The 25,716-nt window shown below is 42.5% G+C and overlaps 1 protein-coding gene across 2 annotated transcripts in view; it reads left to right on the top strand.

The window, feature by feature from the left end:
* SKIC3 (SKI3 subunit of superkiller complex) overlaps positions 1 to 24,776 on the top strand; it is a 214,149-nt gene extending 189,373 nt beyond the window's left edge. For both annotated transcript variants that reach the window (XM_073624527.1, XM_073624528.1), the window contains exons 40-41: positions 16,994 to 17,117; positions 18,849 to 24,776. In XM_073624527.1, coding sequence (XP_073480628.1) covers positions 16,994 to 17,117; positions 18,849 to 18,926 — 202 coding nt within the window. In that variant the 3' untranslated portion in view covers positions 18,927 to 24,776. The remainder of the gene's footprint in view (positions 1 to 16,993; positions 17,118 to 18,848) is intronic.
* The last annotated feature ends 940 nt before the right edge of the window (positions 24,777 to 25,716 follow it).

The raw sequence follows: 25,716 nt of genomic DNA, 5'->3' as shown, positions 1-25,716 counted from the left end.
GTGGCATTTCTTGTGAAAAAAAAAATACAGCATGGCAAAGTATTGCAACGACCGCTATTTTATTCTCTAGGGTGTTAGAAAAAAAACAATATATAATGTTTGGGGGTTCTAAGTAATTTTCTAGCAAAAAAAAAAATATTTTAACTTAACAGTCCTTAAGTGGTTAAAGTGGGTGTAAACCCGAAAATGTTTTTTTTTTTTTTGATGTCATAATATCATTTGAGCCCAGTCTTGCCACAAAGAGTTAATCCAACTCTGAGCAATCCTCTTTTATTGTTCAGTGAGATAAATCTTGACAAACAGAGAAAATGTCAAATCATAGTTACATAGTAGGTGAGGTTGAAAAAAGACACAAGTCCATCAAGTCCAACCTATGATATGGAAATCCTCCCCCTTGCTGTGAGTGACAGGTGATTTACATCTCATGCACTAGCCTAAGACATGCATTATTTTTTAATTCCCTCCCCCACTCCTTTCTTCAGCAGCTCTGCAAGGATTGGCTGTTCCACACCTCACCATGATTTGGCATGCTGAAGTCATGTGGTTACTTTCCTGTCTTTTCACTGGATGTTAGAGATCATAGCAGAAGTTCAGTGTTAGAAATACACAGGAGAAATGCATATTGACAAGGGGAGTGTAGAGGTAGGCGGGGAGTCTACTGACATCACAACTCCACCCACCGAGCTCCAGACAACAGACCCACCCACAGAATCTGCAGTTTTTCGGGTCTAATAACAGACAGAGGGGAGACATTTGACAGGTAAAGATACATGCAGGAGGCATGTATATCCTTATAGATAACCCCTATGGCAGTAGTTTAGAAAGGATGACATTGGGTTTACATCCACTTTAATATTACACAAAGATAACCCAAGTAAATACATAATGCTGATTTTAAGGGCCGGTTCACACTGTTGCGATGCGGGTTCCCGGGGGCAGTTCACACTGCCCTGTGCGAGCTGCTGGGAGTGTCAGGTAAAAGTTAATGACACCCCCAAATCAGTTCGCATATCGTAGAGCGATCTGCAAACTTGAACAGGAATCGGATCGCATGGATGTGAACACCCATGCGATCCAATTCTGCTGCGGACAAAAAAAAGGGTCCTGTGCGAGTTTGATGCAAATTCAGTGATACGATCTTTATGGCTGAAATCGCATCGCACAGGGATCGCATGTGATTTTCACTGCAGTGCAGTGCGAATCACATCCGATCTCTGACATCGCACCAGTGTGAACCGGCCCTAAATGATGATTTCTTTTATTAGGAAAAAAGAGCTGTCCAATCTTGCCTGGCAATTTGTGAAAGAGTAATTGCTCCTTAAACCTAATAACTGGTTATATCACCCTTGGGGGCAACAACTGCAATCAAGCGTTTGCGATAACTGGTTAAGAGTCTTTCACATCGCTGTGAAGGAATTTTGGGCCACTCTTCTTTGCAGAATTGTTTTAATTCAGCCACATTAGAGGGTTTTCGAGCATTAACAGCCTGTTTAAGGTCATGCCACAGCATCTCAATTGGATTTAAAGTGGTTCTAAAGACAGAAGGTTTTCTTTATCTTAATGCATTATATGCATTAAAATAAAAAACCTTCTGTGTGCAGCAGCCCCCCCCCCCCCCAATACTTACCTAAGCCCCATTCGATCCAGCTATATTGCACAAGAAACCCGGCTGTCTGGGACACTCTATCCTGATTGGCTGAGACACAAAGCAGGCGCGATTGGCTCCTGCTGTCAGTCAAAGTCGGGGGGCGCCGCTCCATGTATGAATGGACACACAGAGCAGTGGCTAAGCTCAGGTGCCCCCATAGCAAGCTGCTTGCTGTGGGGGCAGGAGGGAGGAGGGGCCAGGAGCGCCAGCAAAGGACCCGAGAAGAGGAAGATCTGGGCTGCTCTGTGCAAAACTACTGCACAGAGCAAGTAAGTAAAACATGTTTGTTATTAACCTAGCAAAACTTTAGTATCACTTTATGTCTAGACTTTGACTAGGCCACTCCTAAACCTTAATTTTGTTTGTTTGGTTTTTTTTGAGCCAGTCCCAGACCATCACACTACCACCACCATGTTTGACTGTTGGTATGATGTTAGTTTTATGAAGTGCTGTGTTAGTTTTATGCCAGATGTAACGGGACGCACACCTTCCAAAAAGTTCAACTTTTCTCTCATCAGTCAACAGAATATTTTCCCAAATGTCTTAGGGATAATCCGAATGTTTTTGGCAAACGTGAGATGAGCTTTTATTTATTTTTTTGGCTTTCGCCTGGGAACTCTCCCATGGGTGCCATTTTTGTCCAGTCAGTCTCTTTCTTATTGTTGAATCATGAACACTGACCTTAACTGGGGCAAGTGAGGCCAGCAGTTCTTTAGATAATGTTCTGGGTTCTTTTATGACCTCCTGGATGAGTCATCACCATGCTCTTGGAGTAATTTTTGTAGGCCTGACACTCCTGGGAAGGTTCACCACTGTTCCAAGTTATCTCAATTTGTTGATCATGGCTCTCATCGTGGTTCACTGGAGTCCCAGAGCCTTAGAAATGCCTTTGTAACCTTTTCCAGACTGATACCTGTCAGTTTTTTGGTTTCTCATCTGTTCTTGAATGTCTTTAGATCGTGGCCTGTGTTGCTTCTTGAGATCTTGCTAGCGTGCTTCACTTTGTCAGACGGCTTCTATTTAAGTGATTTCTTGATCAAACAGTTTTGGCAGTAATCACGCTTGAGTGTGGCAAGTAAAATTTCACTCAGGCTTCCAAAAAATTTAATTAATCACATGCTTGTTTTTTTTCCATTGATGTAAGTTATATTTTCTTCCTTTTACAAGATCCTATAGGCAGTGCTGATGTGTTGCATCCAAAGTAATAGCAAAACTGCAAATGTAAACTCTTAAGTAAATTCATCCTTAACTGATGCACAACTATGGCAATTCTCCACTATCATCTTCCCGCTTGTTCATTTATTTTTAAACAAATCAAATTTGTGAAACCAGCCTTTTCATGGGTACTGAAAGACAGAAATTACTGCCACTCTGCTTCTGAAAAGGCTTTGGATTGAATCTGTGGCACCCCCATACAGCTGATTTAATGTATTATGAGATGATGGATTTATTCATAGCTCTTGTGTCCTGTCAAACCCTCGGGCCATATAATACACACTCCAGTAAAGTGTTTCATTAGGAGCAAAGAGAGTAATGCCGAGAATAAATCTGTACACCCTACCCAGGCTGTGTCTAAGACTGCTGAGATTAAACAGGTACTGTCCCTGTTCAGTGCTGGATTTTACTTTATTCTTTGTGGTTTCTAATTTTAACTTATGATTCACACAGTCACCATGATGTCAAGAAAACTTGGGAATGTGTCTAAATAAAGCACAGGGATTTAATGATTTTACTCCTTAAAATTGTAGTTTTGGGGGTTAAGTATTTTCTCATTGATGGTAACAAATATAGTAGGTTCTTTAGAAATGACTCATGCAGACTTATTTAGAGGAAACCTGTATTGAAAGAAACATGTAGGCTGCCTTTGCTGACAACTCTTTTTGAGTGATGGTTTCCTGCCTGTCAGGCAAATTGTTTAGTTTAAATACTTTCAGACTTATAGCTGAATTCTGATAAGCTTATAAAAATGATATCCAGGTTCAACTTCTTCCCCCAAATGTTCTGGATGCTAAGGATCTAATGTTAATTTGGTCTAGGGGTGTATAACAAAGAGCCATACTTGCCTTATTCCTTATTTCGGATTTTCAAGCGTGTGTACACAAACAAGTCCATCGGAAAAAAATCCAAAGTACAAACACGCATGCGCAGAAGCAAGGACGAGCCAGAAGCGGTCGGTCTTGTAAATTAGGAAATCTTCAAATGCAGCGCACAATTCTCTTCTTCTTTAATGGGATAATAATGAAGCTGCTTTGCTGGTGATACTGATGGAGTTGTTGCAAACAAATTTTCAAGGGCTTTTTTTTTTTCTAGTGATATTAAGAAGAAGAATATTATGCTTTTTTTTTTTTTTTTTTTTTTTTTTTAATTTGTTCAACTTACCACAACACCATTATCCCGTAGTTTTTAAGATCAAAGATACAACTATGTTGGTGTCCCTTGTTAATTTTACATTGTATTTTTTAAAATGTAACTGCCTACTCCCAAATGTCATTTGAAGTAAAACACATAGCCAAGTATTATTCTACACAATTTTTTTATTGTGCATTAAAAAAAGAAAACAAATAAAATTAGACATGCTATCTGCCAATAGAACTTAACCAAAAAGTGCATTCTATACATCCACAAATATAGAATATACCAAATCAAATCATTATTCAACCAAAAAAATGTCAAAGTAATAGCTGCAAGGCCAATAATAAATAACACGTTATCTCCTCCGATTCCACAACATGAGACTGGTTGACGAATGGCCATTCAGAATCGAACTGAAAAGTGCGAAATGAAAAACGCGAATCAACACTCACCAAACTTCTACGGTACTAACAAAAAATTAGCAGAAGGAGCCTAAAGGGTGGCGCTAAAGAGCTGAAAATCAACGTAGTAAGTCACTACCTTCGTAATTGTTGGCCAACAATTGTGTGGCCGTACGTATGCAAGACAAGTTTGGGCTAACGCCCTTCGGACAAAATTCTACGGTTTTGTTCTCGGAAAGTCTGATTGTGTGTACGAGGCATTAGTCTGCAAAAGACTTGAGAGTGGGGCGGAGGTTCACCTTCCAGCAGGACAACGACCCTAAACATACAGCCAGAGCTACAATGCAATGGTTTAGAGCAGGGGTCTCAAAGTGGCGGCCCTCCAGCTGTTGCAAAACTACAAGTCCCATGAGGCATTGCAAGGATGACAGTTACAAGCCTGACTCCCTCAGGCAGAGGCATGATGGGACTTGTAGTTCCACAACAGCTGGAGGGCCACCAGTTTGAGAACCCTGGTTTAGAGCAAAGCATATTCATGTGTTAGAATGGCCCAATCAAAGTCCAGTGGCCCAATCAAAGTTCTATAGATGTGCAAATCGGGTAGAGACATCCCCAAAAAGACTTGCAGCTGTAATTGCAACGAAAGCTTGTTCTACAAAGTATTGACGGGGGCTGAGTAAAAAATGCATGCCACACTTTTCACATATTTATTTGTAAAACATTTTCAAAACCATTTATCATTTTCCTTCCACTTCACCATTATGTGCTACTTTGTGTTGGTCTATCACATAAAATCCCAATAAAATACATTTACGTTTTTGGTTGTTTTTGGTTTTTCAAGGCATTGTGTGTGTGTGTTACATTGTTAGGTTGAAAGAAAGACAAAAGTCCATATAGCTCAACCTATAAAAGGGAAAAAGGAAAAATATATGTAATACAATCCCATATACACAATCCCACAATCTTATACCCACGGTTGATCTAGAGGAGGGCAAAAAAAAACCCAGCAAAGCATGATCCAATTTGCTCCAGCAGCAGAAAAAAATCCTTTCCAATTCCCTAAGAGGCAATCAGTTATTCCCTGGATCAACTTTTCCACAAAATATTAGTAACTCGTTATATTATGTACATTTAGGAAAGAATCCAGTCCTCTTTTTTACATTTTCACAGCTCTTACTGTGAAGACACATGTGTTTGTGTAGTTGGATAGATATAGATAGATATATATATCTATCTATATCTATCTACACACACACAGTAAGTCCCCTACTTACAAATAAATTCCTTTCCAGGAGCTCGTTCGTAAGTCCAGTAAAGATCAGTGCTTGCAGACAAAGGCTGCAAGCGCTGATCAGTGTTTTCTGGCTGGGGGAGACCCCTCTCAAAACACAATAGCACAGCTAGGGAGATTGCTGCACCAACATTGCTTGTGTTAGTATGGAGATCTGTCTTTTTTTTTAATTCGGCTTGCTGATTTGAATGAAAAAAAAATGCAAACACATGTTCGTATGTAGGGGACTTACTGTATATACATATACATACAGTGTGTGTATGTATATATAGTATCTCACAAAAGTGAGTACACCGATCACATTTTTGTAAATTTATTATATTTTTTCACTGGAATTCAGTGAAAATGTCCAAATTGGGCCCAAAGTGTCAATATTTTGTGTCGCCACCATTATTTTCCAGCACTGCCTTAACCCTCTTGGGCATGGAGTTCACCAGAGCTTCACAGGTTGCCACTGGAGTCCTCTTCCACTCCTCCATGACGACATCACGGATCTGATGGATTTTAGAGATCTTGCGCTCATTCACCTTCCGTTTTAAGGATGCCCCACAGATGCGCAATAGGGTTTAGGTCTGGAGACATGCTTGGCCAGTCCATCACCTTTATCCTCAGCTTCTTTAGCAAGGCCGTGGTCGTCTTGGAGGTGTGTTTGGGGTTGTTATCATGTTGGAATGCTGCCCTGCAGCCCAGTCTCTGAAGGGAGGGGATCATGCTCTGCTTCAGTATGTCACAGTACATGTTGGCATTCATGGTTCCCTCAATGAACTGTAGCTCCCCAGGGCCGGCAGCACTCATGCAGCCCAGACCTTGACACTCCCACCACCATGCTTGACTGTAGGCAAGACACACTTCTCTTTGTACTCCTCACCTGGTTGCCGCCACACACGCTTGACACCATCTGAACCAAATAAGTTTATCTTGGTCTCATCGGACCACAGGACATGGATCCAGTAATATATGCCCTTAGTCTGCTTGTCTTCAGCAAACTGTGGGCTTTCTTGTGCATTATCTTTACTAGAGGCTTCCTTCTGGGACGACAGCCATGAAGACCAATTTGATGCAGTGTGTGGCGTATGGTCTGAGCACTGACAGGCTGATTCCCCACCCCTTCAACCTCTGAAGCAATGCTGGCAGCACTCATACGTCTACTTCCCAAAAACACCCTCTGGATATGATGCTGAGCATGTGCACTCAACTTCTTTGGTCAACCATGGCGAGGCCTATTCTGAGTGGAACCTGTCCTGTTAAACCGCTGTATGGTCTTGGCCACCTTGTTGCAGCTCAGTTTCAGGGTCTTGGCAATCTTCTTATAGCCTAGGCCATCTTTATGTAGAGCAACAATTCTTTTTTTTTTAGATCCTCAGAGAGTTCTTTGCCATGAGGTGTCATGTTGAATTTCCGGTGACCACTATGACAGAGGGAGAGCGATAACACTAAATTTAACACACCTGAGACCTTGTAACACTAAAGAGTCACATGACACCGGGGAGGGATTATGGCTAATTGGGCCCAATTTGGACATTTTTACTTAGGGGTTTACTCACTTTTGTTGCCAGCGGTTTAGACATTAATGGCTGTGTTGAGCTATTTTGAGGGAACAGCAAATTTACACTGTTATGCAAGCTGTACACTCACTACTTTACATTGTAGCGAAGTGTCATTTCTTCAGTGTTGTCACATGAAAAGAGATAATAAAATATTTACAAAAATGTGAGGGGTGTACTTACTTCTGTGAGATACTGTGTGTGTGTGTATATATATATATATAATATATATATATATATATATATATATATATATATATATATATATATATATATATATATATATGTGTGTATGTATGAATGTATTGTAACCTGGGGGACAGGTAGGCGGTACAAAGCTCCCTGGGATGAGCAGTCTTTCAGGCACAGATACCTAAAAAAAAATTGACTTTTTCAGTAAGGGTCAATTTTCTAGCATAGCCCTTTCCTTCTTTGCATGTAATAGCCCTCTTCTCTTCTGAGAGTGTCTAATTACTCTTTATTTTCTGTGCTGGCACAGCTCTTCTAACCTCCATTCACCTCCCTACATAACCTTTTTTTGTAGCTGCTGGGGGAGTAGGGAAGGACAATGTCATGTGAGTGGCAGCTCTGAGTTTCCTAGGGGTGCTGACATCATATCCATGATGACAAAATACATCAGCAGGTGCAGTGCTTCCGGATGTCTATATAAGGGAGGATTTTACAAGAAACATCCAAAAAACAAAAATAAAAACATGAATGCACATATATTCTTGTGGGAAGATTGGTGATATAATAAATGGTCTGGTGACCGTCTCGTTATATTTGTTTGCAAAAGTCTGTTTCCACTTTGGCATTAAAGAATATACTTCTTTTGATCTGTAGAACATAAATTCCACTGTGATTCAGTGTTTTCTAAAACATGAAAACTTCCATGGGGGGGTGAATACTTTTTTAGGCACTGTATAGACCTTTTAACACAGCTATGCAAATGCATCTGCATCTAGTCTATGGACTGCAGGCGTCTGTACTAAAATTACATATACGGGTTTGTACGTCTGTATGTTAGACACCCCTGGCTCTAATACCTGTTGGACATAAAAAAGTGATATTGACTTATAGCTGTTTCTGCCCAAAAAGCAGGAGCATAAGTAGGTCTCAGGATGGGTGGAGAGTCATGTAAAACCCTGTTTAATACTTTGTTGTCCTGTTGTCTGTGCCTAGAATCTTCACTGTCTGGTTATACTGCCTAAAATTTTTTAGTGTCCAGTAGAGTGCATGCAGTGGTTCCTCCCACCAACCGCTAGGTCCTTTCAGGAGCACATGGGGTGGATTTGACCAGGTATGCAGTGCTAAAGATTCTTCAGCAAGCATAGCTCTTTAAGAGAGGCTCGGGCAACAGGACAGGCATATTTTATACGTTTTTCTAAGACATATTTGCTTTAAAGCTTCAATTTCCCACCAGCTAAAAGAAGTAATTGCCTTTTTTTTTTTGTAATCAAAGCTGAAAAAGACTTGGATATGTTGCTATTAATGCCATTAAACTGGTCAAATAAACATATATATCAAGGAAAAAACACAGAGGATTGTTATGCAGGAGAGTGTCTGTAGAAGAATTCAATATTTGGGAAATCACAAAAGCCATATTCAATTTTTTTCCCATTTAGATGTTTACACTGTTAATTAAAAAAGCATTAATAAACATTGTAAAAGTGAATGGAAGAGGACTGGAGGTTTTTCTACCTATTAGTTGTTCTATGCAAACAATGGAAATATCTATTTTAGAGAAAGGTACAGAGGTGGCAGTGTGAATTTATTCATATGTAGAAAAAAACTGATGCAAACTACTCTACTCCCACTCCCCGCACAGGGGTTCCCCTCTCTCCATCTCCGCTATATATCTTTAGTACTGATGACAAATGTTCCTGCCCACCTCTAGATAAATTTGGTGCTCATTCATCTACTTTTGTGATCAGCGCTGACCACTGTTGTTTTCAGAGAGTATCAAACCTTTGTTTTATAGAGCTGACAGTTGGCAATAATCTTCAGCCTAGTGCTCAGAACTCCATGTTACACACATTACCGCAGCACTGGCCATCTGTGATCTCATTCTGGCAGAGATTTTGATGCATTGCAGTACATTGAATATTTCTCTGATAGTTCTTATTTTTGTAGAAAAATATCAAGATGTTTTCTTGGAATTTATATTTGTGAAATTTTTAAAGCTAACTTCTAAGGCCATATTTTTTTTATATTCACTTTAATACTGGCTCCTTCAGCTTATACTTGTCTTCCCTTCTCTCTTCTGCCACTGAGGTTTCACTCTGTGAGCAAATACTATGTACTTTGAGTATGTGGGAGCATGCGATCCAATCCCCTTCCTCCTGCAATACAGTACTAGCAATCTGCTGCTCATCGAGCACTGTCACATGGTCAGGAGTCCTAAGCTGTGTGTAAGCTTCAAGTTGGACTTCTTCTCCTTGATTTTTTTTTAGTGAACGGAGGGGCAGGGATTTGAATGAAAGGCAGCTCTTGCTGCGGGCAGCCTGCGTTAGAGTGAACCTGTTGCTTTGCCCTTAATGGTAACAGCACAGTTTCATTTTAATATTCGTTATTTCAGTTTTACACTACTAACCTAAAAAGTTTAATCTTCAATTTCCGAATTCTCTGTGCTGTGAAAGGCAAGCGTTTCCCCATGATATGGCATGCTGGTTAACTGATGCCATGCTGAGGAAGACTTGCCCATAGGTTCATTTGTGTTTAGTGTGACTCTTATTGGCAAGGGCCAAGAGTAGAAGCCCTCAGACTCGCACAGTAAAGGCAAACTGGAACTAAACCGCTAGCCATTAACAGGGCTAGTCCCGTTTATTCCTAGCATACTCCTCAGAACATAGATTTTGACAAAGGTCTCACAATAGGAGGTGTGTCTGACTCCTAAATTAAATTTTTTTTTTTTTTTTTAACAGTGCAGACACAGACATATTAACAATGTTACACTCACTTGTTCGGTGAGCTATGTCCCCCGATGTCCATTTTTGAATGAAAAAGATAGTTTAAAAAATTGTGCATGGCCAGTTCCATCTTGCTTCTGGGCATGTGAAGCCCACAAGCATTTACTTCCTGGATGAAGTGAATGCTGGGCTACCAGCATTCACCGCTCGTTCCTGCACATGCTCAGTGTTAACGGCACGGAGCACCGTAAACATGAGGTTGCCATCAAAAATGGGACACAGAGCCTCAGTAATTACTGATGGGTTATGGGTATCACAAGGTGATTGGACACTGGTCACACCCTAGACAGGAAGTTCAACCCCCTATATAACCCCTCCCCTTACTGGGGATACCTCAGTTTTTTCGCCAGTGTCTTAGGTGTTGGTCACGTGTAAAGATGTGCTCCAAAAGGAATATCCTATATCCTATACTGGGGCAAGCCATGCGAACCGGATCCATTTCAAGGTGTCCTTTCTAGGCCGAATTGGATGGTACCCGGGCCTCGTGTCCGAAGAAACAAGGTTTTACCTGTAACGCTTCTCTTTTTAGAGAGCTGGACCCCGGGATCCAGTATTTGGTTTTTCTAGCCATATCCCTGGCGGGGTGCTTTACAGGCCCAGAACTGCGGATCCTCCTTTTCTAGGGGGCCCCGTCTCTGAAGGTTTACCAAACGGAGCCCACCGTGAGAGGTGAAGATTGGGTCTGTATAACAGAACCCTGCAGCTGGATAGGGTAAGGGAGATTCCACAGAATTTTTTAATTCTAGTAGGTTTCTCCTTTAAGTAAATTTATGCTATGCCTATTGTCGCCACCGGGGGCTGCCAAGAGCACATACCTTCTCATGCTTGATCTGTTTGTCTCGGTGTCCACGCTGTACAGCTCCTCCAGCCGAGCTCCAGGTAGGATGGAATGGGGGGCTCTTTCCTCAAGGATATTCCCCTCGAGGTTTAGGGTGGCCGGGGTGGCCTGGAAAGCGGTAGTATATTGCGCTACCGCCGCCGCTGCTATTGGCAAGTTCCTCATCTGCCGGCCCCTCTCCTTTCCTCCTCCACCCCAGCCTCCCCTCCATGCTTATGCCGGAGGATCGGCTCGCGCGGGAAAGCGCACGTTTTTTGAAAAAACGAGAGGGGGGGGCGGAGCATTAGCGCGACGTCCGGCGTGCTTAGACGCCCACATCGCCGGCTGCACAGGCTATAAGAGCACACTTTTTCAGGTGCAAACAGCCTATGGAGGGACACAGAGCTAACGGTCGCATGTAAGGTAGGACACAGAAATTCTCCCAGGCAGCATTTACTTAGAAACACTAGACTGGGCATTGGTAGCAGTGACAGTTGCTGTACTACATCGCTCAGCAGTCAGTGTTTCATTTGTGTGATACCTCCACCTTGTTGCTTTGCACTTTGGGTAGAAGAGATACAAATACCCCAAAAACCAGAGGCTCTAGGGGATCTCCCTCGGGCTCTGAGGACCCCCCTTCTGCAGCACCTTCCCCCCTGAAGGATCTGGGATGGCTGGATAGGGTGAGCCGTCGGGGTCAGGGGCTGCATCTGCTTCTGGCACTTCAGCCCCTGTGTACATTACGCAGGAGGTTTTTTCCTCAACCATTAATGGACTAGAGAAAAGACTAATGGCCTTAATTGCGTCTTCACTCAGTGGAAGAAAACCCACTAGGTCTCCCTCTGTTACCCAGGACCCTCAAGCAGAGGAACTCTGGGAAAAAGGAGAGGAATCCCTTTCAGACGATCAGGATGGGACTGATGATTCCTCTTCTGAGGAATCAAGTGGAGAGGGACCCTCTTCAGCTTCTCAGGATGAGAAGGTGTTAGTACAGATTCTTCCTGGGTTGGTCCGTTCCACATTTAAGTTGCCCGTATCTGAGTCAGTTAAAGAACCCTCCTCTTCTTTGGGTTCACTGAAGCCTCCTCAAACAACACATGCTTTTCCTGTTCATAATTTACTAGAAAAGCTCATTTATTCTGAGTGGGATCACCCAGATAAACGTTTTTTTCCACCTAAAAAGTTTTCAACACTTTATCCTATGGAAGAAAAGTTTAGAAAAATGTGGGGTATACCGGCAGTTGACGCCGCCATTTCCTCCGTAAATAAAAGTCTGACTTGTCCTGTCGACAATGCTCAGATGCTCAGGGATCCAATTAAGATGGAATCCCTGTTAAAAAATATTTTTTCCTTAACGGGTTCAGTAGCTCAGCCTGCAGTAGCAGCGATCGGGGGCTGTCAGTACTTGAGAGACCATGTTAAACAGGTCCTCAAAGTTCTACCTGAACAGCAGGCTCGGGGGTTGGCCATCCTTCTAGCGGCCTTATGTTTTGCTGTTGACGCTATCAGAGATTCTATCATCCAAACCTCTCGCCTTTCGCTTGGGTTGGTGCATATGCGCAGAATCTTATGGTTAAAAAATTGGTCCGCCGAAGCACCATGTAAGAAGCTTCTGGCTGGATTTCCATTTCGTGGTGCTAGGCTGTTTGGAGAGGTTTGGACAACTATATCCAAAAGATCTCTAGTGGGAAAAGCACTCTCTTACCTGTTAAGAAAAGAAGTAAGCGTCCCTCTTTTAAACGGGCTCTTTCCCCAGTGCCAGGAGCATCAGCCTCCAGGCAGTCGCGACGGCCTCCTCCATCAGGTTCAAGAAATAAATTTCATAGTCGACCCCAGGGACAAAAGAAGTCCTGGGGGAAGAAGCCTACTAGACAAGACGCTAAAGTCTCTTTATGAAGGAGCGCCCCTGCTCGCTCGGGTGGGGAGAAGACTGCTACAGCTCTCAGAGCTCTGGCAGGAGGATTTCCAGGACAGATGGGTAATCTCCACGGTAACTCTAGGTTACAAACTGGAGTTCCAAGGTTTCTCAGATCAAATGTCCCCAGAGATCCAGAGAAAAAGCAGTCGCTCCTTCTAGCATTGGATCGACTATTGTCGCAAAAGGTCATCTTGGTGGTTCCCACGGAAGAACAGGGATTGGGATTTTATTCCAACCTTTTCACCAAAACCAAATGGAGATGTCAGACCCATCCTGGATCTAAACTGATTCCTAAAGATTCAATCTTTTCGCATGGAATCAATTCGGTCAGTAGTCTCCATCCTACAAGGAGAAGAATTTCTGGCATCAATAGACATCAAGGATGGGTACCTGCATGTACCCATTTTCCCTGCTCATCAAAAGTACTTGCGTTTCGAAATAGAAAAACGCCATTTTCAGTTTGTAGCCCTGCCTTTCGGGCTAGCCACTGCACCTCGGGTGTTTACAAAGATCTTGGCTCCTCCTCTGGCCAGATTAAGGGCCCAAGGTATAACTGTCATAGCATACCTAGACGACCTGCTCTTGATAGACCGGTCAGTAGCCTGCTTGAACCAGAACTTGGTGACCACAGTCAACTACTTGGAATACCTAGGTTGGATTCTCAACTTAGAAAAGTCTTTCTTAAAACCAGTAAGAAGACTAGAGTATTTGGGCCTGGTCATAGATACAAGCCAAGAGAGGGTATTTTTACCTCAGGCAAAGATCAGTGCCTTAAGAGAACTGATTCAGGTAGTCAGGACCAAAAAGGGTCCTTCTGTCCGCCTTTGTATGAGGCTGCTGGGAAAGATGGTGGCTTCATTCGAAGCAGTTCCCTATGCTCAGTTTCATTCAAGACTGCTGCAACACAGTTTCCTGTCTGCTTGGAACAAGAAGGTACAGGCATTAGATTTTCCGATGCATCTGTCTCCTACAGTGCGTCAGAGCCTCAGTTGGTGGTTAATACCCGAAAACCCGCAAAAAGGAAATCCTTTTTACCGGTTACCTGGACAGTGGTAACAGCGGATGCCAGTCTTTCGGGTTGGGGAGCAGTTCTGGAACAGTCTTCGGTCCAGGGGGGAATGGTCCGAAATCGAGAGGACCTTACCCATCAACATTCTGGAGATCCAGGCGGCGTATCTAGCCCTAAGGGCCTGGACTCTCAGGCTACAGGGTTGCCCTGTCAGGATCCAGTCTGACAATGCCACAGCAGTGGCTTATATCAATCATCAAGGAGGCACCAGGAGTCGTGCAGCTCAGAGAGAAGTGAACCAGTTTTTAGTCTGGGCAGAAAAGCATGTGCTTATTTATGCATTCCCTCCTATTCTGCTACTGCCACGGCTCCTTCGCAGGATCCGGCAGGAGAAGAAGTCGGTACTTCTGGTAGCCCCAGCCTGGCCCAGGAGAGCTTGGTATGCAGAAATAGTAAGGATGACAGTGGGTTCCCCGTGGACCCTACCGTCACGTCCAGACCTGTTATCTCAAGGTCCAGTGTTCCATCCTGCTTTACAAACGCTAAATTTGACGGTTTGGCTATTGAAACCCACGTTCTGAAGAGTCGTGGGCTTTCAGGTCCTGTGATCTCTACCTTAATCAATGCAAGGAAGCCAGCTTCCAGAGTGATTTATCATAGAGTTTGGAAGACTTATGTATCCTGGTGTGAAGCCAGGGGTTGGCATTCCAGAAAATGTCATAGGTAGAATTCTTGACTTTCTACAAATAGGATTAGAAATGAAGCTGGCCTTGAGTACCATCAAGGGCCAGGTCTCGGCCTTATCAGTATTATTTCAACGGCCACTTGCTTCACATTCTTTGGTCCGAAGCTTTATGCAGGGGGTGGCGCGTCTTAATCCTCCGGTTAAAATGATCCTAAACCCCTGGGACTTGGTTCTGTCAGTTTTACAGAAACAGCCTTTTGAACCAATACGTCAGATTCCCTTGGTCTTGTTGACAAGAAAGTTAATTTTCCTGGTAGCTATTTCTTCTGCTAGAAGAGTATCAGAATTAGCAGCCCTTTCCTGTAAAGAGCCTTATTTAATCATGCATAAGGATAGAGTGGTATTGCGCCCTCATCCTAGCTTTCTACCGAAAGTTTTTTCAGATTTCCATCTAAACTAAGATATTGTTCTGCCTTCCTTTTTTCCAGATCCCTGTTCTACGGAAGAAAAGTCACTACATTCTTTGGATGTAGTAAGGGCAGTCAAGGCCTATCTGGAAGCAACTGCTCAAGTTCGCAAAACGGATGTTTTGTTCGTACTACCAGAAGGTCCCAATAGAGGACAGGCAGCGTCAAAGTCTACCCTTTCGAAATGGATTCGACAAATGATTATTCAAGCTTACGGTTTGAAACAAAAAAATTCCACCTTTTCAAATCAAGGCACACTCCACAAGGGCAATTAATGCTTCTTGGGCGGTGCATCATCTGGCCTCTATGGCTCAAATTTGCAAGGCCGCAACCTGGTCTTCAGTCCATACATTCACCAGATTTTATCAGGTGAATGTGGGAAGGCATGAGGATATCGCTTTTGGGCGTAGTGTGCTGCAGGCAGCAGTACGAGGACCCCAGGTCTGATTACACCCTACGTTGTGTGGTCCCCTCCCCTCAAATCGCATTGCTCTGGGACATCCCATAAGTAATTACTGAGGCTCTGTGTCCCGTGATGTACGAGAAAGAAAATAGGATTTTTTATTACAGCTTACCTGTAAAATCCTTTTCTTTTGAGGTATGTCACGGGACACAGAGGTCCCGCCCCTCTTCTAATACACTTATATTGCTTTGCTACAAAACTGAGGTGGGGTTATATAGGGGGTTGAACTTCCTGTCTAGGGTGTGACCAGTGTCCAATCACCTTGTGATACCCATAACCCATCAGTAATTACTGAGGCTCTGTGTCCCGTGATGTACCTCAAAAGAAAAGGATTTTACAGGTAAGCTGTTATAAAAAATCCTATTTTTCATTTTGACATCTGCACAATGTCAGGAAGGGATTGATATAAACTTTACTATATGTGTGAACCTCCGCTTTAAAACAAACCCTCTACTTTCTCTTGCCTGTTATTGAGTGACCCTCCACAGTGCCTCTTCCAGGAATTAAGGCTGGCTATCCTGCAACTGGGCCTCTTGCCACCCCTCATTGTGACATGATTACACTACTGCATTCTACTGGTCCCCGAGAGGTCCTCACCGCTGGACAGCCATTGGGAAGTGTCCACATCACCCAGACAGCAATGTAGGCACCCAAAGACAGGCACTCCCACTTTGAAGTCAAGAAGAGAAAAGACTTTGGAACGGCATGTTTGGGAAGATGAACTTGTAAAGACACATTTCCTTCACCTATGAATGACACTTAGTAAATGTAATGTAGCCAGCCTTATTGGGGTTCTGTGTGAGTTTGCAGATTAGTCACATGATTGTGTGTTGTGAAACCTCTCTCTTCTGCTCCATCATTTGTAGAGGGAGGCAGAGGCCTTACAGAGATGGTGGTACATTAAATAGTGCTGCCTTTTCTTTTTGAGGCTCCACTTCAGAGCTGTTTTAGAAGATGACGATAGCAGCAGCTAAAAGGATTTAGCTAGCAGGTTAGCCAGCTGCACAGTATGAACAGCAGGATGGAATTAGAGGCACTCAGTGGGAAGACTGTGTCCCCTAACTGAGTTTAGAAAAATGATTTTAATGTTTGATTGGATTGCACCTTAAAACAAATAGGTTTATGATTCATATTAACAAGTGCTAAGAGTGCAGCTGTGATCAATATGATCTGAGTACCCCTCAGTGAACAAATGGCAGCCAGCCGATCTCAACATTTTCGTTTGAACCATTCCCTGCACACTTCTTTTTTTTTTTTTATTGCTTCAGCTTCTATTATGTTCTGCTTGGGTTACTTCTCTTCTTCAACTTTAACCTTTTTTTTTTCCTTTTTATACTTTTTTTTTTTTTTGTTAAATTAAAAAATAATCACTAAGAGTCTGGAAGAAGAAAGTATTGAATTGTTATGTTTGTGTTTTGTTCATCACCAGGAAAACTCGGCAATTATTGGAGAAAGTCGTTTATCAAACTGGATGCAGTGAAACGATTGCTGCCATCGCCCGCTGGTATCTCCTTAGACATTTACATGCCAAAAATGACGATCAGTTAATTGAAGTAAGCCTTTGTTCTTGGTTTAGTGACTGTTCTCGTCATGTCATTTGTATAAAATCATTAATTAACGGTGTCACTGTGAAATGATCAGACTTCTTACAGTCTTATGCTAGATCCTGACAGCTGTTTCATTGTACTGTGACAGTGAATACTTGCTGTCATTTTAACACCTTATTAATGCATTTTTTTTCTACTAGGTATTTTTTTGCTAAATGGTCAATTTACCTAACAAAAAAAAATATTTTTCAGCTTAGGGAGAATGATCGTGGGTTATATCGCCCATCGACTCCATCAGTTCCCAGGTGCACCTACTTGCTGTAGCCATTATAAGGGGTTTTCCTTCTCTTAGATTCTTAGTTTTCCAATAAAGACAGCAGAATGAGTGAGACAGCTGCTGCTAGGGAAGGTTCAGTGTGTGTTTAGGGGAGGAGAGCCAATAATTACAGTGGGGGAGATCTTACTGCTGGGGGTCACTGAAAAACATAAGCCAGTGAGTAGATGATTCTTTTCACTGGGGTCTATCCCAAATATATTCACATACATTACTGCTTTCTTTGTAGTCCTCTCACACTAAGTAATGAAAGTACATGTGAATGGATCAGTTATGGCTCATCCACAAACATTTCCATCACTATCAAAATGTTTGCATGGTATGCATTTATGCACATAGGAGTTGATTTTCGCCCTCCCCACAACCACTCCAGCCTAAGTTGTAAAAGCAGCTGATGTGGAAGTTCACATGCCCCAGCCACAATGCTTTGCGTCGTGGCCACTGCAAGAATTAAAGAATAGGGCCATGTCACAATAGCCCTGCAACCGCATACAATGCAATCGGTTGTGACGCAGTAGTGTGGGCTTTTAGGTGTAAGAACAGGCTGTGAGTTGGCAACATAATGCCTCCTTGCCCCTGGCAAATTCCCCTCTGAATATTCGTGTAATCCCAGATTGCTCTTCAGAGGTCTAACACTAGTCTAAACTAGTGGACTCAAATATATGCAAATTGGATGTGTTTTGGACTGCATCCAATTTGCATGACATGTGAACCGGCAGCCTTCTCTATGGAGCCGGTTTACATATCTGTGGGCCGACCGCGGTGCATTTTTAAAAAGAAAGAGTCCTGTGTGTACCCAGAAACAGTGAACAAAACTGCACTGGACTCCTTTTTAAAATCCTGAAGAAACTGTGGCCGGACATATGTGAACCGAGCCAGACACTTGTGGCCAGAACACATATCAGTATTGGATGATATTTCTATTGCTGTCCAGCGATAGCTTATGTTGTATTTCCCATCACTCTCAGTCTCGTTAACAGGAGACACCAGGACAGATGGAGACAGTGATTCTCACCAGCAGGGACACAGTTATATAAAAACCTGACAGGGGTTCTAACCACTGTTTCCAAAGGAGTGAGTTTAGGAACACGATTTTTTTTTTCTGTACCCACATACAGAGAATCTGTGTGCATATGTAGTTGAATACAGGAATATCAGCAGATGCGGGTCAAGTGACTTCCCATATTTCACAGCTTTTATTAGGATAACTGTAGTCAGTGAAAGTTGATTTTTGAAGCTGCTTGGCACTTGCTGAATATCCTTTGTTTACTTTTTTTATTGACCTGTTTAGTTCAGATATTAATACGTCTCTATTAGTTCCCGAGGAAGAAATTGCCTGTCTTGTCCTGTTGTGTGATCTTTCATATTAATTTGACACTTTTCTGCACTACACTTTCTCTCAGGTACTCTTGGAGAATGCCAAAGTTCATGAAGACAGCCGAGTCCTGGATCTCCATCGGCAGCTGTCCAATAGTTCATAGTGTTCTTTTTTTGTAATCGGCCATGAATTAAACAGACTTCCTGCCAGAATGTAAACCGTTTTTTTTTTTTTTTTTTTTATGAAATATCATTGTGTAATGTAATATACAACCTGCAGCATTCAGTGTGTTGTACCAGCCAGAGATTTCCTTTCATGTTTGCAACAAAATGCTGGCCAAACAAGCCGTGTGACTCAATTATTCATAGATTTCTCAGTACAATACCCTCCATGTGGTTTTTAGTTCTTTCATGAATTAGGCAACGCTTCTGTTTATTGCTAGATTCTGTTGTTCAGTACAATGTATGAATTATTCTCAGGAAGAAGACTCCATCTTTTTTTATGAGCCATAATATGTGAGATTTTAAGCTGAACGTTGGGCAAAACGCTTTAATACATGTATGTGAACTATCTTATCAGCTAAAGGACCTGTCACTTTGTCTAGTCACTTTTGTATTTCATATACTTCTGCCAGACAAAACAGTCAAGATGGTGACACCACTTTCTTTGTTAAGCCTAGTACACGTGGGCCGAATGCCAGGCGACATTGTCCGGTTCAATAAAAACCAGCCGACATTTGGCCTGTGTGTATGGCAGCTGATCCAACAGAAGCCGCCCGTTTTCCTGGCTTCTGTCGGACGAGCATACTGGAAGACTAGCAGCCAACCAACTCCTGATCATTGGTTGAGAGTGCTGACTGGAATGTTCTAGTGGGGGGCCGTCCCCCTGTCAGAACACAGTAGCTCAGCAGGGGAGATTGCTGTACCAACATTGGATTGTTAGTACAGCGGCTCTGTTGGGTTGAACAAAAAAATGTGTGTGTACTAGACTTTAAAGGTAAAAAAATTCAGTCATTGGCTCCAAGTGTAAACCTTTTTTCCAGTATGACTGTTACTGTTCATAGGATTACAGAAGACTAATATCAACACTATAATAAACTACGATTATTTTACTGATGCTAGTTGTACTGTATACCTTTAAATATTTTTTATAGAATGCACAGGTACATTAAATGTTATTTGTCTGGAGACTAGACTTTAATGCTGATCTCCAACCAGGAGCCCACCCCAAATACATTTACCTACACCCTTCTCTAGGTAATCCTCCAGTAGATTTAAAAAAGAATAATCTAGTCTAGTCATGTCACATAATTAAAAGGGGAGGCAACAAGACCAACTGGGTACAGACACAGATTGTAGTGGTGGATCGCCTGCCTTAAAGTGATTGTAAAGCTTTGTATTTTCTTTTTTTTTTTTTTTTTTTTTTTTAAGAACATGTTATACTTACCAGCTCTGTCCAGTGGTTTTGCACAGAGTAGCTCCGATCCTCCTCTTCTCGGATCACCTCCTGGTGCTGTCAACTCCTGCCGAGTGCCCCCATCGCAATCGGCTTGCATGCTTTCTCCTAAGCCAGGTCTGTGTGCCAACCCCCCTCTCCCTCCTCACTGGCTATAGTTGACAGCAGCAGAAGTCCATGGCTCCTTCTGCTGTCTTTGAGCCAATGAAGAGCGAGAGCCGCTGCTTTCGTGCACATTGCTGGATCAAGATCAGGTAAGTATAAGGGGGAGCTGGGGGAGCAGTACACTGAAGGTTTTTTACCTTAATGCAGAGGCTGAAACCTTCAGCTTTTAGAACCACTTTAATTCCTGGAAGAGGCGCAGACTTGGTGTACCCCAAGGTTCAGTGTTGGGACCCTTACTTTTTAATATATTTATAAATAATATACTGTAGGTGGTTAATGTTGATAAATGTAAAGTTATGCAATTGTGGGCTAAGAATATGTATGCATCATACATACTAGGGGGAGTACAACTGGGGGAATTCATAATGGAGAAGGATCTGGGGGTTTTGGTAGATCATAAGCTTAATAATAGCATGCAATGCCAAGCCGTGGTTTCCAAAGCGAGCAAAAAGCCTTTGTGGTTCAAAGAGAGGTATGGACTCCAGAGAGAGGTATAATTTTGCCCCTGTAGAAATCATTAGTAAGACCTCACGTGGAATATGCAGTTCAGTTTTGGGCACCAGTTCTCAAAAAGGATATTGGAACTGGAGAAAGTGCAGAGAAGGGCAACCAAACTGATAAGAGGCATGGAGGAACTCAGCTATGAGGAAAGATTAGAGGAACTAAATTTTTTCTCTCTTGAGAAGAGGAGATTAAGGGGGGATATGATCAACATAATGTTATTTATAAATACATAAAAGTGATTCATATACTGAACTTGGTGTTGAGATATTCACTTCAAGATCATCACAGAGGACAAGGGGGCACTCTTTACGTCTGGAGGAAAAGAGATTAAATCTCCACATACGGAAAGGTTTCTTCACAGTAAGGGTCCTCTCACATGGGTGGTCCGCCCGGCGGACTCTGCTTTTCTCAGTGGGGGATCGATCCGCTAAACCCCACTGAGCAGTCGGATGACAGGTCCGTCTCTGCTCACTGTGCTGAGACGGACCTGTCAGAGCCCTGCTCTCCTCTTTGTGGAGAACGGATGAAAACAGACCGTCTGTCCATTTTCATCCGATCTGCCAGGTGGATGGAAAATAGGGTCGCTATCCACTGTAGCTGGTGGATGGGGGGGGTTCATGTTACGTGAGCGGCACTCTGAAATTAGGTATGAAGCGGCATTGTTTTTATAAATAACATGCACTGAGGCACATACTGTAATATAACATTGGGGATTGTAGGAAGAAAACCATACTTTTTCAGTAGGAGGGAAGCGATCTGCTGACAGGCAGGCAGGGAGCAAGGAGAGACAGCAGAAGACACTTGTAGGGAGAAAAGTGGCTTTACAGCCACTTTACTCACTTCTTATAACACTGGGCCAGAGGAAAAAATCTCCCCACTGCCCACAATGCCCCACTTTAATCAGATCAGGGCAAGTCCCTCTCAATGACAACATACTACTGTAAGATCATGTATTTACTATTTGGATTCTGAATCCTGCTGACAGGAATGAATGGCTACCCAGCAGCGGTGCAGTGGCAGCAGCCGGCAGGTGCTCAGTTGGCCTGCTATTGAAGCTGCAGCCTGTGCTGTTGTGGGACCAGGAGAGCTGCTCCGCTCCCCAGCCCCACCCTTCTCCAGTCCCCAGCACTACTTGCTATTTGGATTCGGACTTCTGCTGACTGATCCTCCTGAACGAATGGCTACTCAGCGTTGTAGTGGCGGCTGGGGGGGGTACTCCTGCTGTTGAAGCCGGCAGGCCTGCCTGAGTGCCTGTGCTGTTCCAGAACCAGGAGAGTTGTCCCACTCCGTTTCCCAGCAGTACTATACATCATGCAAGCAGCATGAGCATGACACTGCAGGGGAAGGAGCCTTGGGCAGTCTTCCCATGTTGCCACCCCTCTTAAAGTGCCGCCTGGGTCCCAAAGACCCACCGTATCCCATGGTAGGGCCGGCCCTGTAACTGGGTACTGACATTTATAGGTAAAGTTGATCCAGTTTTTTCCCCTGCTGGAGCAAGTTGGATCATGCTTTCCTGGGGTATTTTTTTGTCTTCCTCTGGATATACTGTGAGTATGGGATTGTAATGTAACTTTTTGTTTTTGTAGCAGTGACATTAAAATTAACCTGTCAAGTTTTAAAAAGAATCTTCCCAAACTGCAGGTCCCTTGTGATGGTAACTATTCTTGATCTTCAACCTCTTTTCTGTGTGCCTGGGAGCCCATCAGGCCTAGGCACACAGTGTACATCACTGAACATTGGGGTTAAAGTTAGGCCTATACAGTATGTAGTCACTGGGATTGAGGGACTGCCTAAATGCACAATAAAAAATAAGGTACTTGTAGGCACTGCAGAGTCCCTGAGACTGATGTGTTCCTGGATAGTTAATAGATTAAGATAAACCGGCTTATGAACACATTTGATTGGGACCCTACAATCATCACATAAAGGTGCTGTGATTATACAATCTCCTCTGCTATACAAGTCTATCAATATTTAGTGGTTTCCAGCCATCAGTTTTGCTCAACATAATCTGCCCTTCTGGAGACGTCATTTTTGTTTTGCTGAGACGCCGGGGGTTATTTACAAAAGGTAAATGCACTTTGCCCTACAAGTGCAGGAAGTACAGTCGCTGTAAATCTGAGAGGAAGATCTGAAATGAGGGGAATTTTATCATCCAATCATGTGCAGGCTAAAATGCTGTTTTTTATTTTCCTTGCATGTCCCCCTCAGATCTACAGTGACTGCACTTCCAAGTACTGCACTTTGCACTTGTAGTGCAAAGTAGATTTGCCTTTAGTAAATAACCCCCACTGTGTTAAATTGGAACTTAGAACCCATAGAAAACCATAATGTGGTTATTTATTAATTTAAAAGCAACTAGTGCAAGTACCCATTTTCATATTGTACTCCTGTAAGCAAGCGCATGCCAGCATGCAGACTGAGAAAGTGAAGGCCACTGTTAATAGCCATTCAGGTTATACTGCATGCACATGTGTGACAGGAAGTAAAAGCATATAAGAAAACCTCAATACTGTTGTACTGCTCTTATTGCTCCAGGCAGGGATGTGTTCTTCACCAAACTTTGCTACTGTGGGAGTAGGGGGTCCATACTTGGCTGTGCTGTCAGGCAAGGGTGAGTGGATCACAAGACTGGCAAAGCAGAGTTATTTGAGTTTTTTTTAACCACTTGCCGACCAGCTGTCGCAGTTATACTGCAGCAGGTTGGCTCAGCTGCGCAAATCGCCGTAGGTGGCCAGCTCAATGTCCGCTGCCCACCCGTGATCGTTCCCCACAGTGACAGAACAGGGATCTGCCTGTGTATACAAGGAAAATCTCAGTTCTGACAGGGGAGATCACATAAATCCTGTCTTTCTGCTGTGCAGGAAGTCTGATCTGTGTGTTGTCCTAGTGAGCCCTTCCCCCATACAATTAGAACACACAGTGAGGGAATACAGTTAACCCCCTTGATTGCCCCTGATGTTAACCCCTTCCCTGCCAGTGTCATTGGTACAATAACAGTGCATATTTTTTAGCACTGATTACTGTAGTAATGTCACTGGTTCTAAAAAAAAGTGTCAAAAATGCCCGTTAGGTGTCCAATCTGTCCACTGCAATGTCGTCGTCTCCCTAAAAATCACTGATCGCCACCATTACTCGTAAAAAATAAAATAAATAGTAAAAATGCCATAAATGTATCCCCAGTTTTGTAGACGCTATATATATATTTTGTGCAAACCAATCAATATAGGCTTTTGGGGATTTTTTTTACCAAAAATATGTAGCAGAATACAAATTGGCCTAAATTGATGAATACATTTTGGTTTTTTTTTTAATTTTTTTTTTTTAATGTTTTATAGCAGAAAGTAAATAGTTTTTTTTTTTTCAAAATTATTGGTCTTTTTTTGTTTATAGCGTAAAAAAATAAAAACTGCAGAGGTGATCAAATACCACCAAAAGAAAGCTCTGATTGTGGGAAAAAAATGACATCAATTTTGCTTGGGTACAGCATCGCACGACCGCACAATTGTCAGTTAAAGCCACGCATTGCCCTATCGCAAAAAATGGCCTGTACTTTAAGGGGATAAATCCTTCCGGGGCTGAAGTGATTAAGCTGTGCATTTTAGCTGCTTGCCTGGAGTTCAGCTTTAAGATCTGTAGATACTAGAATAAAACACATACCTTTTTTTACCCATTGCTAGAATTTCATGCTAAATTAAATCATATAATGTTATCTGTGGGTACAATGATGAAATAATTTATACGCTTTTACTGGTCCATCACTTCTAATCATAATGTCATTATGAATACAGTTATGAGTCACTTTGGGATCTGCTTTTATTGAATAACTTAAATGAGCCTGCAATCAGTCTGTAATTTCTTGGCATTAATAAACTACTATTTCGTCGGCCTTCCCGTTTCTCTTTTATTTCCAATCACACCACCACGTAGAGAATAATGTACCACTTCTGACTATTTAAAGAGCATGCTATTTTTTAATTTCATTCAAAATCATCTATAAAGTCAGTAGAACTTACCTAAATCTTCTTCCCTTGTTAAGTGATGATATGGGAATAGCTGGTACCATTTAATCTTCAGGACTTCCCATGCTGGTATACTCTAAAACATAGGGAGTTCTTTTTTTTTTTCTGTTTTCAGCACTGCATGGTGGCTTGGTGGTAGAACTCTGCCTTGCAGCTTCCCCGGTTCAGAGGACAGTCAGGACATGGAGCTTGCTTGTTCTCCTTGTGCGTGCATCTGTTTTCTCCCAGACTTCAGATACATGCTAAAAAGGTAATTGGATCTTGTCTAAAATTGGCCCCAGTATGTGTATGCATGCATGTGAGATAGGGGCCTTTATATTATAAGGTCCTTGAGGACAGGGACTGATGTGAATGTGCATAAATGTAAATTTTAAAAATAGGAGCACTTGTCGCATAGAACTAGCTCTCTCCATCGCTCTCCTGATCCTTCCCCGGCATCTAGCCAAATAAATGTCCCTAGTATTGCCTCACTAAAATGACAGGTGACGCTAATGGTTTGACAATAGTCTGATTTTTTTTTTTTTTTTTGAAGATTACATTTTTATTCTGTTACATACAGGAATAAAAAAGATAGAAAAATGGAAAGCAACGGTCGTTACAGACCGTTACATTCATTTTGCAAAGAAAAGTGTAATGGGGAATAATGAGTACCTCAGCTTCCACTGGTGGAGCATATTGTCAGCATATCAAACAAGAGATTGGAGCCTGAGATAAAAGGCATGATGAGATAAATCACACTTGGGTTTGGTTTGCAATGGAAAACCTCTTATAGGCCTTAGAGTACATTAGGCCAAAAATTGCAATAAA

Source organism: Aquarana catesbeiana, linkage group LG01 (genome assembly GCF_042186555.1).
Source record: "Aquarana catesbeiana isolate 2022-GZ linkage group LG01, ASM4218655v1, whole genome shotgun sequence".
Classification (NCBI taxonomy): domain Eukaryota; kingdom Metazoa; phylum Chordata; class Amphibia; order Anura; family Ranidae; genus Aquarana; species Aquarana catesbeiana.
Note: the sequence above shows the minus strand (reverse complement) of the source record. Positions and strands in the feature narration are given on the sequence as shown.